Genomic DNA, 13802 nt, shown 5'->3' with positions numbered 1-13802 from the left:
TAGTTCCCTTAATGCATCCTTGAAAAATAAGGACTTCATCAGTCATGGTAGCTTTAATAGCCAGGTAGATTTATACTGGAAAAAAAACAGTGGCAACTTCGCATTTAAAATAGCAGTACTTGGATTAATTTAAATACTATTATCCAGCTCAGTTTTGTTTTTAAACCGTATTAACAGCCCCAGGAGAGATTGCAGTATTACAAACCTTCATAAGAAAAAAAGATCGGTGTTACTGTTATTTTGCTTCTGCAAAAAACGTTTACTGAAGTGCCTTTATCAAAATAAAACCACCGGCCACAGGAGAGTTTGGGTGCGAGGCTCACAGGGCCAGGCACATCTGGGCAAAGGCACCTAATTTAACACGTGGCATTGCAAACCTGACCTAGATGCTTCAGTGAGGTCCAGACCAGGATGCAGTTAGGGACCCTCAAAGACTGAATGCTCTTAAGCAAAGACCACTGATTTCTACCTCCCTGCAGTGCTTACATCCAACCTCACAACCACCACGGATAATAAGAAAAAAGAAAAGAAAAGGCCACTAAGGTGTTCTAGAAATGAAATAACTCCTCGTTTTCTTGAGATGACCACAGGCATCCACAGATGTCATTTAGGCCCTTCCTCCACGGCCCCGGGGAGTCAGGAGCAGAGTGAAGGGCAGATGAAACTCCGCCAGCACCCGTGAGAACGGACCACGGCGCATGCTGATCAGCAGAAGCAAAACAACAAGCGAAAAACCCCACCGCGTTAAATCTATTCGTCTCCCAAACCTTCCTCCGGAAGGGCCGCGTGTCTGTGCGGCGCCTTAGAGAAGCGCCCGCTCCAAAGGGAAGCAAACGTCCGGCTCTCTCGGCGAGGGATTTGGTGGCCACCTCGCCGCTAAGGGGCAAGGCGAGCTATGCAGGACGGGAACTTCCGCGCGGTTTAATCAAGGCTGAGCAAACGGCTGCGGTGGGAGGCAGGACAGGACAGCGCTTTCCTCTCCCCGGGGGCTCGGTAGCTGCAGCCTGGCTGGGGACCGCCGGCTCCGGCGGCGTGGGAGAGGCTCACCGCGGGCAGCTCCACCCGGGCCAGCAGGTCCCCGTCCCGCCAGAGAGCGGCGAGGCTCTTCCCGGGCTTTAGTCCGCTTCGGAAGGGGGACCCGCTGGCGAAGAGGCAGCACCGATCAGCCCTGCTACCCGGGCAGGGAGCAACGTCGCGTTTGCCCCGAATTGGGGCGCCAGCGGCCCGCGGTCCCAACGGACGAAGCAGGGCGCTACTTCAGCAAAGGTTTTATATCTAGTCACAAACGTTTCTCGCAGCACAAAAACAGCGCTCGCTTCCCAGCGCGTCAAAACGTCCGTTATCCGGTTATAGCTAATTAAGCTCTAGTAGCAATTTGCAACGAAACATGTCACTGCACTTTAGAGCCCACAAAGGGGGGGCCCGACGCTGCTCCCGCGGTCACCCTGTTCGCGGTCCCGTGAAGAAGTGGAGAGCACCAAGGGAAGGCAGGGGGTGCGGAGAGCAAAGAGCCGTGCGCGCTCGGGGCGAGCAAACCAAACCCAGCTCGCAGCTGCTCTCTGCCTGCTCCAGAGGGGACGACTCCAGGGCTCCGCCGGGTTCCTTGGCTCCAAGATTTCGGTGGCTTTTCACCGAATTTGCTTTGAACGTTTCCCAGCCCGCTCTTCCAGGTCTGCTCTTTGCTCTCCATGTGCTACCACAAAAAAGTTACCAAGACCTGCGACATTTGGCCGGCCTCCCACAAACAGGCATGGGTAAAACGGGACGGCAGATGCAGCAGAAGCGGGTTGGTTCAGCCTCTCCTGTGCCTTGGGAAGGAGCTGCGAAACGATCCTTGTTCGTGCCCCACGGAGGCGTTCGTGCCCCATGGAGGCCTCAGGCACTACAGTGGGGATTTACTCTTTGGTGGCACTTTGTGAATACGCACGTTTTTCTGCGCAGGAGGAAAGGTACCAGGACCTGACCCCACCGACGCCGGCTTGCCAGGAGCAGCAACCCACTCACATGCTTCGTGGAGACCGCTACTTCGAGACGATGGATTATTTCAATTATTTCCATGTTTGTTTGGGTTTTTTTTTAGCAGAGTTGGGAAGTGTAATTCCAATCTGGCAGGGAAAAAAGTCTGTTATTTGCGTACAGACACGCACATCAGCGGCCAAGGCAAAAATTCTGCCTACTAGTTTGATCCTCTTACTGTAACTTCCTAGACTGAGGTTTTAATACTGCAGCATTGGGGATGAGCAGCTTAGCTGAAATAAACCCCTCAAAACAAATAAATTAGTTAGTACCATGTGTTCCCGTCGCCACTGCGTGCAGACCTGCCCGACAGGAGAGAAAAGAGAGGGCTGACTCCCGAGCAGACCGCCGAGGGAGCGTGCCAAACTTCGCCGAGCACCACGGAAGCGGCCCCGGCGCAGCCCGAGCGGGGCCCGGCACGACCTCCGCGGGACCCAACGCAAGCCAAGGGGGAGGGGGGCAGCAACACAAAGTACACGGATCCCTCACACACCAAAAGGGTGTTTGGCATAAAATCATAGGATAAATACCATCCATGAAAGGGCTTTTTTCACGTTGTTCACGAACAGCAAAATAATAATAATAAAAAAAAAATGCTAAGAGAAAGTACCGTGAGGAATGCACAGCCCAGCAATTTTAATGTAAGTTCCAGGCCAGAAGTGAATATTTGCTCTCAGATGGAAAACAGCCAGATATCCAAAAGGAACCTGAGCAAAACCCCTCTCTCACCCCAAATGCTGGCTGCTACCATCAGAGCCTCTCCCAAGATCACTGATGGAGAACCTTACATGCCAACTTACCTGGCAAGTCAAAACATGTAGTGTTTTTTGAAAAAATGAAAAAAAAAAAAAAAATGTTGAGTTGATAAAAGTCCTTTTTGATGACAAATCCATCGAAGGGGATATTTCTTGATCTCTGGGAGGATATCAAGCTGTCACAACCGCAAGCCGCTCGGAGGATGCCCTTCGTGGACCTCCCGCTCCGGAGCGAGCGCGCGCGTCCTCCGAGGCCCCCGTCCACCCGCCACGCCGGGTCGCTCTGCTGACACTCCCCGAACACGAGGTTTCCGAAAGCCTGAGGCCCCGTTCTGCCGGAGCGGAGCACGACGAGGACGCTTGCCCGGCGACGTCTGCAGGCGGAGAGCTAAAGCCGGCGCTCGCTCACCCCGCGCGACCCGCGCTGCGGGGACCCGCTCCCCGGCGCAGCAAGCGGGTCCGGAGCTGCTGGCCCGCACGCCGGCGGCACGAGGGGCAATTAACGCTAGTTTAGAGCTAAGCAGAACACGATTCCCGGTGCGCAAAGATGTTTATTATTTATTCCATACTTAAGGGTTGTTAGATTAATCTATTTTAAATTACTGCGCGCTGCCAGACCCCATTATTTTAATTTATGGGGGTAGCTCCAGGGTTTCTTCTCCCTCCGGTGACAGCTTGCATAGGAGGGGCAGGCTGCTCTTGAAGGCTCCCACACAGCAGCTTTTGCCGGTATGAATGGAGCTGCTTTTTTTAAAAAAACCCTACATATTTGCTTAAAAGCTGCAGTTACCACTATTACATGCAACTGCTACCCTCGGGGGCTCAAAATGAGACACGTTTTTATGAAATTTAATGATTTTCCATGGGGATTTGCCAGGTAAAGGTGCAATTACAGCAAAAAAAAAAAAAAAAAAAAAAAGGGCGCCGCTCCCGCGGCGCAAAGGCCCCTTCCCCGCGCAGACCCCTCGGCCGGACTGCTTGCAGCTTTCCCTCGCTCGTTTTGGAGGGGGGGCAAAAAATAAATTTTGGGTGTGACGAAAGGCCAGATCACCGAGTACGAATGCACGGCAATTTTGTCAAGCACCACTTTACTCAATTTTGTGCTTCCAGGCAGGCTAGAAGGAGCGCCCGTCGCGTCCCGCCGCCACGCAGCGGGATCCTCCCCGCTCCTGACTCCTCCGGGTGAAACAAGTGATTTTCTGGCAAAGAACGTCCTGGGGGCGGGAGGACAACGTCTTGCTTTAGCTGCTACAGCACTGGACTCCAGATTCATGGTTTCGCAGTCGAGATTTTCCCCAATTAAAAATCTCCAAAACCCATCCAGTACCTCGACGCCTGGGAGGTTGGTGTTTTAAACACAGTTTCAATAAACCGCAAAAGTTGATACTGTTAGAGGCTTGAAAATACACGATCTCATTAAAAAATGCTGGCACTTAGAAAGATCTCTGGTGGCCAGTCACAGCATGGGGAGCGCGGTGATTTACAGCTTTGATCCCCACAGCTAACCCATTTAATCTGATAATAAACATCAATCACTGATTTTTATTGCACCATTTTGCAGCCTGAGCAGAAAACCTTGCTCTCGCGGACAAATTAGGCACCCCAAAGTGACTCTTGCAAATAAATGCCAACTTTAATATTCAGCACTAAAATTCCGTGAGCTCAATTTTTTATGTAAGCGCAGCTGGAGCCAGAAGAAAGTTTGTGATTACAAGAACAGCTACAAAGCCCACCCGAAGGGGCGCAGCAGCGCGGGGCGGGCGGCTCGGCGGCCCGAAACGCACCGCCGAGACGGCGCGGAACATCCCGCACGCGTGCAGCCGCCAGCGGAGATCAGGCGGAGGCCGTCAACACGCAGCGACGCCCAGAGCACCCTCAATTCAGACGCTCCTTCCAAACCAGAGCGCTGTTTAAGAAGGAAAATCATTTTCCGTTACTTTGAATGCACCAAGCATTAACTGCTTAACACTGGATTTTTGCACTCCATAGAAAAAAGTATTTCTTCAGGATGCCTTCTGAAACGTTTCTCTCTAAACTAATATTTTCCAAGTTGCAAAGATATACAGTGATCAAGCTCCAGTCGGAGCAGTCTGCAGCACCTGGGCCAGGCCGAGGGATGCAGCTCATTTGCAGGACGAAAATAGAGAGCAGCGGTCAGACTGCACTCCAGGACAGAGTTAAAAATCCAGAGACAAGCCACCGTCTGAAGGAATTTTTAACATTTCCGTAAAGCTCAGGACCATAACCAACAGAAGCCCGCGAAGGCTTGACCAGCACCGTTCCCCAAGGGGCAGAGAAGGCGTATTCACGTCAGAGCTCAATCAATCAGTACAGATTGATCTTCCTTAATTATCTCCCCAGAGCACCTGCTACACCAAGGGGCTTTGCTTACACGAGAAACGTATCACCTTTGCGTCAAGCACGGAAAACATACGGAGGCAGTTAAATCCATGCCTTAGAGTCTTTCACTTCTATGAGTACAGTTTAGTTACCGATCACAAGTATTGGATCTACTCAAAGTGAACTTTCCAGTTGTCTCCAGTAAAGTCTCTAGTGTGCACAGAAAATTGCTTTAACAGACTCACATCAGCAATTTTGTAAGCGTTGCATTAAATCCAGACAGTGTTTTTCATCTCAAGACAGAAAAAAATACATATTAATCCACCAGCAAAGCAATACATTGAGAATTTTATACATTTTTGTCAGTATCAAAAAAAACCACTACAACACATTCTTTGCTAGACAAGATACGGAGTCATTTTGGTTCATTTAGAGGCCATTTGCTAACTTTATTAGGCAATATTCAGATGATGGATTTCAAAAGGATATTCACTGTAGAAACAGGCTTTGTTTCTGAAGACAGTAATTAGGTTAACCTCATGAATAAACCCTTTACATCAGCAGCCTGTATAAAGAAAAAGCAAGGAAAAAAAAAAAGATGTAGAAGAAAATGAGAAAAATAATTTCACACAGAGGGAAAAAGCCTGCATCTACGCAGAGCGCCCTGCATTTGACACTTTTTAAACAATTAGCATACCTCAATTAAAACCTCACAGTACCCTACGTGCCACGAGCGTATAGATAAATCATCACGCGAGCGGCCCAGCCGCAGGCTGCTGTGCTCAATGCTGCAAAGCAGAAACGAGCCCCCGGAGGGGCTGAAAGCGCCGGAGCCGCAAGCAGCTTTCCCGGGGTCCCTACCGCTCCCGGCCCGAGCACGAGGCCGGGCTCTCCCCACCAGCGGGGCCCGCGGCCCGAACTGGAAAACGACGCACGCACGCAAGTTACGGGCACCCAGACCAAGGCAAGCAGCAGGGATTTGCAGATGCGTTGAGCGAACTGGTTTTATCAGCCGCTCGGCCCGTCTTCAGCTGGGGGCCCTGTGACTCGAGACACTTGGTGTTACCAGCCGTGGGTCTAAGGGACTTTTCCAAAGCAGCACAGCCAGCAGCAGGCTCAAAACAAAACCCCAGGAAGTGCCCTGCCTCTTAGCTCCAACACCAAGCAATAAGCCACAACCATTTCCATATACATAAACGCGCAGAATAATTTACCACAAAGACACTTAGGGTAAAAAGGGAGGAAATCTTGCAAAAAAAAAAAAATGCAAATGTAGACTTTAGCTGATTTAGGCAGAAGCTAAGGAACAGGAGATATTCCATACAAGGAAAACCCTCATTTAACACACACTCTCTGTCACTGTGACCATCGGTGGCTCACGGGCTACAGCACGGCCACCTTACCAATCCAGAGGGCAGCAGCCACCCTCGCGGCTCCAGCATCGCTGCTTCTCGTACGGCCAAGCTCTAATACTTACAACGAACATCAGTCAACTGAAGTGTTTTCAACAGAGAGGTTTTTTCAGTGCCCCCGTGTTGGGCTATGAAGATGATTAGGGGACTGGAGCATCCCTGCTATGAGGAACGGCTGAGAGAGCTGGGTCTGTTCAGCCTGGAGAAGACAAGGCTGAGAGGGGATGTTTTTCAATGTGTACAAATATCTTGAGCGTCAAGAGGATGGGGCCAGACTCTTCTCAGTGGTGTCCAGCAACGGGGCAAGAGGCAGCAGGCACAAACTGAACCACAGGAAGTTCCACCTGAATATGAGGAAGAACTTCGTTACTGTGAGGGTGACCAAGCACTGGAACAGGCTGCCCAGAGAGGTTGTGGAGTCTCCTCTGGAGACAGTCAAAGCCCTCCTGGATGTGATCCTGTGCAACATGCTCTAGATGATGAAGCGTGAGCAGAGGGGGTTGGACTAGATGATCTCCACAGGTCCCTGCCAACCTCAACCATTCTGTGATCCAAAAAACAAAATCACACAAAAAACCCCCAAAACCCAAAGAAACCTCCAAAAGACAATCCCACCAGACCACCACCAAAGCAAACAACAACTAGGCAAAGCAGACTGAAGGAAGTGGTTCTAAGGAAATCAGCTGGAAGTTATATCCCTGGGACCAGACGTGAGCACAGAGGGAGAAAGCAAACCTGCTGCTGACATGCAGTTTCCACCAACTTCCAGTGGTTACAGCCAACATCATTTAACCTGGTCCTGAATATAACGTTGCTTCAGTCAACATCCAGAGATCTGACCTGCAAAATTCAGAACAGAAAGTAAAGAACAGGAACAGCAAGGGTGAAACCCCATTAAACTTGACTGAACAGCCTGTTTTTTCGCCTCAGGGCATCTCGCAGTTCTTCCACCCTTAGCAAGATTGGCTCCAAAACACACTAAAAAAATCACGCTCCTCGTGACTTCAGAAAAAAAGCGGCTAACGCACAGACGCGCCAGCGCAGCGCCGGGTACCAAAGCGTGCCTCGGACCCGGGCCCGCGGGCGAGCGGGCGGGCAGCGGGCTCACGGCCAGCGCGCCGCGGCTGCACGCTTAGGACGCCTCCAGGCGGGAGGCGGACGTGGGAGCAGCGCGGCCGGTCTGCCCGAAGAGCCTCGGCCTCTCCTCCAGCGCGCGGCTGGAGACGCCGCGGGTCCTGCTCACGGACCGCTACCGCGGCTCGAGTCCCCAGGCGGGTCAGGACGCAGCCCGCAGACCCGGGTCACCCCTGCCGTGACTCACTAGGAATACGCAAAGCCATTTTAAGAGCCATTTTATAGGGTTTGAGGAAAGAGGTTATTTGGACCATATTTTCACAGGCTTTCCCTTTCAGCGGGATAAATCATTTATTTCAACACTGACAACGAGATATTTTTCCTTGAGTCAGCTTTAGAATAATCTTGACATTATCGTCAATACGTTATATATCACTACATTTATGTCAGAACCTATTGGCATAAAAATAAATCAATATAAATAAATAGCCTTTGTATTTAAATGAAGCCTTGCAATCCCACACCTTCCCTTCGCTTTTCACTCAGCTTCTCATCTGTGTATCAATCATTTATGGCAGATTTCATACACTGAGTTATCAACTCTAGCCTCAATAACAGCTATTTTAACCGAGTTTTATACACAGAGCCTGGAAAATCTGCTTTTGGAAGCTCCTTTTATAAGAAATTTTGATTGCTTATTGTGTCCCAAGGGAGGTTTTATGTTAACCTCGTATTCAAGGTAGGGCGCACTCCTAAACGAAGCTCACCCCAAGTTCGGCAACTTGTGTTAGTTCCTGACCAACAGATCGAGTTGATTTGTTCTCTGCTGTTCTATAAAATAGACGTAAGTGTATAAATATACAAAAATATAAGTGACAAAAACCAAAGATTGTCTGTAAGAAAACATTCCTTGGCTCTATGTTACATACTCTTATCAACGATGTCTTCACATTTATTTCTGAAGTATTTCCCTTTGCTCAAGTGACTACGTCTGGCTGTTTGTCCAACATCACTGTGTGAACTGATAGTGCTGTTCTCGCCTAGCCTGAGAATAAAAGCAGCAGCTTTTCACCAAAACACTGCTTCTACCTTTGCTTTCCAAGCTGGCGGCCTCCCCGCAGGAGCACCGGCACGCTGCTTGCCGAGCCCCTTCGCGTGCCGGTGCCACAAGCCCACGCGGCCCTGGGTGGGAGATGAAGGGCAGCAACAAGGAGAGGCGAGCTCGCCCCAGCCCTGCCAGCAGCCCAAACGAGCCAGAACGAACAAAAAATGGCCCTAAATCTGCAGTATTAAGCAGGTCAATCAATTTTCCATAAACATCTAAGTGATATTTGAGATATTTTTCAGCAATTGCTATAGGTAGACCATTGCACCTAGGATGCTACAACGCAGTTACGTCACCTACCTCAATCTGAAGCGGCCAGTTACGTTCAAGCATTGGCGCAGCTGACAAGAGCGTAGCTGGCATCTCGCGTTTCTATTTCTGAATTACTGACATTAGCAGCTGTTTTATATCCAAAGAAACAGCTTTGTAAACATGTAAGCAAGTCAGTTAATTAAGATATTACAGTACCATAGATTTTAATAATTTGAGGAACAGAACAGCCTCATGTTTACAGACCCGCACATACTACGTGAAAATTAAAGATACCAGAAAGTGAAATTTGCTCCTTCAGAGGAAACAGAACAGAAGCGATCTTCTTCCTTCTGTTTGCTGAAAAGCCCCACTTTTTGCTTGCAGAATGAGAAGATCTCAGCCTATAGCCAGACATATTCTAGGGTAGATCCTTCAAAGGTTCAAACCCAGTCACACAAACACAACTGAAACCCCCTAGGGGCACCACTCCCAGCTGGATTAGTTGAAGTTGCTCCAGAACACGCACCCCAGAACCCTTCCGCAGTGCACTGAGCAACACACCAGTGCCAAACACCAATTATTCCCTGGAACCCATCAGAAGGGGGGAAGATTTCGTAGAAAGCAGTTGTCTTGCCCCTAAACTGTCATTTCCACAGCAGCCTCACATTGTGTGCTGTGTTGAGGGGGGTGGAAGTCGGTGGTGGACTCTTTGCTTCCTTTTCCAGCATGTGAAGTTGCCAGCAGCCTAAGCAAGGTGAACCAAATGAGTCCCAAGGAAATGGAGAGGACCAAGAATTACCCAGCTTGGATTCAGAAAGTCAGTTTAAAAGAACTGACATCTCTGGGAGACATCAGCTACCCAGTTGGTCACAGTGCCCAAGTGCAGCAGAAGCTTCTCCATCCCAGTGGGATCCAAGGCTGTACCATCAAAAGAAACTCCTGATAGAAGTTCAGTTCATGTTTTCTGTAATTTCATTTGTCACAGGCTAAAAAAAAATGCCAATAATCCCTGCAAGAGTTCTTCAGATTCATGAATCCCAGGGAGAAAACTAGTCTGCTGGCTGAAAACAGCAGCTTTATGGCATTCTAGTCACACGCAGGCCTGAAGCGGCGTGTGAATGCCCATGTCCTATCCAGATGGACCCATAATGATGTTAATTGTCTGAACAGGGCATGAATTAATTACTAGGGAAGAGGCATACTCCGGAATAGAAGCCTACACTTCCTTAATTTTTCGGAAGTGCAGAGCCATCCCTCTCCGGGGAGATGGTCTCCAGATTGTGAAAATGGCTTCCAGAGTGGTTAAAATTTTCCTTGAGAGGGCTGGACACAAGAGCAATGTGTGCTTGGGAAAAATCAATCAGCAAACACAGTCTTGTCATACTGGAAAACTTCAGAATTAGAAGAGGGATAAAAGGAGGAGAAAGCCCCCAGGCACTGGTGGACAGAAACACCAGCTCGCTGGACCCTGTTCTCCAGGAGGTAATGACATGATTCAACACTGCTGGACAAGCCGCTGCTACAAAACTTTAGCCAAGCTCAAAGAATATACAGAAAACATGGAAGCTATGGATAGAGACCTGCAGCAAGTGAGGTTCTCGCACAGCCCCAAGAGCTTACCCCGCGCTTGCAGCACTCTCACGTGGATGCTGGTGGAGGACAGCAGGAGAGGTGTCCACCCTTCCCAGCTGGTACTCCCCAGTGAGCACTGAAGAGACCACAGACAACCAGCACCTCAACACAACATTTCCACAGAGATGCAGAGTTCTAGCTGAAGTAGGTGTGCTACAAGTGTTCCGGTTCAGTTCAGGATATATTCAGCTATGTCTGAAAATAGATAAATCCGTTTTGGCCACCTAGACTTTCCTAAAAACTTACAGACGCGTCAGCCTGAGCAGCAGCGTCATAACCTGGGACAACCCCACAGAGCTCTCGGCTCTCCAGCTGTCCGTGCCTTAGGAATCTGTAAGCAGAGAAGAACAAGCTGAAAAGCACTAGTATCATCTACACGTACTTTACTGGAAAACATCTGGGCTACACTGGAAACATTTGACACATGTGGGAAGCAAGCATTCGGTTCCGCATTTTCACACCTTTAAGACAAACATTAGCTAACGGAGCCAAAAAAAAAAAAAAGAAGTAAATTTGGTCACTATTACTCAACCATTTTTATCAGCATAAGAGACAAAAGCAACTACCTTCTGCTGCACCTTGCTGGCGTTAATATTCACTTCAGCAAGCAGCCTCTGAAACTATGCAAATAAGCAGCAGTAACGAATGAGGGCAGCTGCAGCCTTGAAATAAGACCCTTTTTATCCTATTGCAGAAAACATTTCGCGTACATTAATGCGACAGTACCGACCTCTAGCGACAAGTTAATCACCGAATACGCAAGCGTGCGTTAGAATAAACTGTGCTGCTCACATCTTCCACCCCAGTTTAACCTGCTGGTCCAGAGCAACCTCGCCTACCCCAGGACGGGGAACGAGCGCCGTCCGCCAACCGCGGCGGCTCTCCGCGTTTGCTCCCCGTCGACGCCGAGGGCTTGGCACCCCCATCCAGCAGAAGGGCTTTGCAGAGGGCCAAAACACTAAAAGACCCCAGAGCACAAGGCTGCTGTCAAACCAAACGCACCAGACGACGAAGAAATTGGTACGCCATTCAAAAGCGGAACTTTCCGCTGAGCGCCTCGCACCACGCTTCGCAGAAGCACGAGAGCTGTAACGTCTTTGAAGGCAACGCCAGCGGCCGGGGAGCGCCTTTCACCCGAGAGGAGGATAGCAAGCAGGGAAAAACAGCACCGTCCCCAGCCCTCCAGGCAGAGCGCGGCTGCCGCCGCTCTCGCCCGGGCGGCCACGAGCGCGCGCTGCCGACGCCAACGCCGTCCCGGCCGGCGAGGCCGCCTGCGGCCGTCAGTCGCGCGAGCCCGTCCCTCGCCGGCCGGGATTAAACGCGCCCCGAGTCACGGGTGCTCCAGGCTGATCTTGAGCCCGCGGGGAAGGTCACAGCGGTTTCGGCCCGGCTCTGCAACGAGGACCGCCAGCTGTCCTCGCGGGCCAGCCGCGCCGCCCGCGGGCACGCCGCCAAGTTTTGGCGGCGGTCGCTGTTTTGGTTGAATTCGGGTCGTAACAGTGACGTGGCACCACTTCCACCGCGGTTTCACCTCTTCAGAGGTTTCCTTAATGCACTTTATTTATGATCCTACAGCTTGCCTCGTGGTGCCAAGAGGCAAGGGCCACGGGTGACAGGCGGCTGCCGGGTGTTCCCGTTTCTATTTCTGGCAGGGAGGGCAGGAGGCTTTAAAGCAGCAGAGCAGCAGCGCACGGTGCCCGAGGCTGCGCCGAGCAGGGCCGAGGCCGGCGGAAATGGGGAACGGCACGGCGGGGAAAGCACCGTGCCCGCTCGCGGAAAACTACAAGTACGTCCTGCTCCCCCTGACGTACAGCTCCGTCTTCGTGCTGGGGCTGCTCCTCAACGGGGCCATGCTGTGGCTCAGCTGCTGCCGCGCGAAGGAGTGGACCTGCACCACCATCTACCTGGTGAACCTGGCCGTAGCAGACCTGCTGTACCTCTGCTCTTTGCCCTTGCTCATTATCAACTACGTCCTGCAGGACACGTGGCCTTTCGGGGAGCTGCTCTGCAAGCTGGTGCGGTTCTTGTTTTACGTCAACCTGTACGGTGGCATCCTGCTGCTGACTTGCATCAGCGTCCACCGCTTCCTAGGCGTTTGCTACCCGATTCGCTCGCTGCCCTACCGGACCCGGCGCCTGGCCACCGTTGGCACAGCAGTGTCCTGGGCACTGGTGTTCCTACAGCTCTTGCCCACCCTCATCTACGCCCGCACTGGTGTCATCAACAACCACACCGTCTGCTACGACATGACAAGTCCTGAGAACCTCAACAGCTACTACCCCTACGGCATGGCTTTAACGGTATCCGGCTTCCTCTTTCCTTTTCTCATCATTTTAGTCTGCTATTGCTCGATGATCAAAAGCCTGATCCAAACCACGGGGGACACCAACCCCATGGGACGCGCTGCTCGAGCCAAGTCAATCCGAACCATTCTCCTGGTGTGCGGCCTCTTCGCTGTCTGCTTGCTTCCCTTCCACATCACCCGGACCATCTACCTCTTCGTTCGGGTGTACCGGATAACCGAATGCCAACTCTTTCAACGCTGGAGCTTACTTTACAAGATCTGGAGGCCTCTAGTGAGCCTGAACAGTTGCATCAACCCCCTCCTCTACTTTCTTTCTGGTCAAACCAACAGAGCCAGGCTCGCTGTGGAGCTCAGACTGCACAAGGCAGACCCTCTTGCTAGGCCTGCTGGGAACGCAAACGAGACAGATGCCCAAAGACAACTTCCCTCATGCTGAGGGAGCAAATCCCGGAGAAAGAGATCCCTGCTAACTTTGAAACACTGCAGATCCGTTCCACTTTACTGAGTATTTGACTTGGAGAAGAGCCATAAAACTCACCTGCGCAATGGAAGAGATATCTCTTAACTACAGTTTCCCTAGCTAATACAAACTTTGTTGAGGACAAGTTTGGGGAAGAACAAGAGGAATTGTATTTATGAAGGAATAATGGACTAGTTGTCATGATTTCCTGGATCAGCTGTGAATAATAAAGTTGAAACGCACCCTTTCCAAAAAATACATCTACTGCTTCTAATTATAAAGAGGACTGAACACAAATGATGCTGAATAACCAAGGAAGATGCACCAAAATAGAGGTAAGCAATTGCCTGTGGTCATTAGTTAGGTACCAAATGTTTAAAATGCTACGACTGTACTTTAAAAAGCTAAATCAATGATGATAATTGCTTTCATTTCCCCTCTATTTTCTTAC

General features: G+C 50.6%; 1 protein-coding gene across 1 annotated transcript; it reads left to right on the top strand.

The window, feature by feature from the left end:
• The first annotated feature begins 12319 nt into the window (after positions 1-12319).
• Positions 12320-13327, top strand: LOC134144231 (P2Y purinoceptor 3-like). The gene has a single exon (XM_062583005.1). The coding sequence runs from the start codon at positions 12320-12322 to the stop codon at positions 13325-13327; it is 1008 nt and encodes a 335-aa protein (XP_062438989.1).
• Positions 13328-13802: the final 475 nt, after the last annotated feature.

Source organism: Rhea pennata, chromosome 9 (assembly GCF_028389875.1).
Source record: "Rhea pennata isolate bPtePen1 chromosome 9, bPtePen1.pri, whole genome shotgun sequence".
Lineage (NCBI taxonomy): Eukaryota > Metazoa > Chordata > Aves > Rheiformes > Rheidae > Rhea > Rhea pennata.
Note: the sequence above shows the minus strand (reverse complement) of the source record. Positions and strands in the feature narration are given on the sequence as shown.

Coding starts and splice junctions, on each gene's coding strand:
- LOC134144231 (XM_062583005.1), top strand. CDS start 12,320: ATGGGGAACGGCACGGCGGGGAAAGCACCGTGCCCGCTCGCGGAAAAC.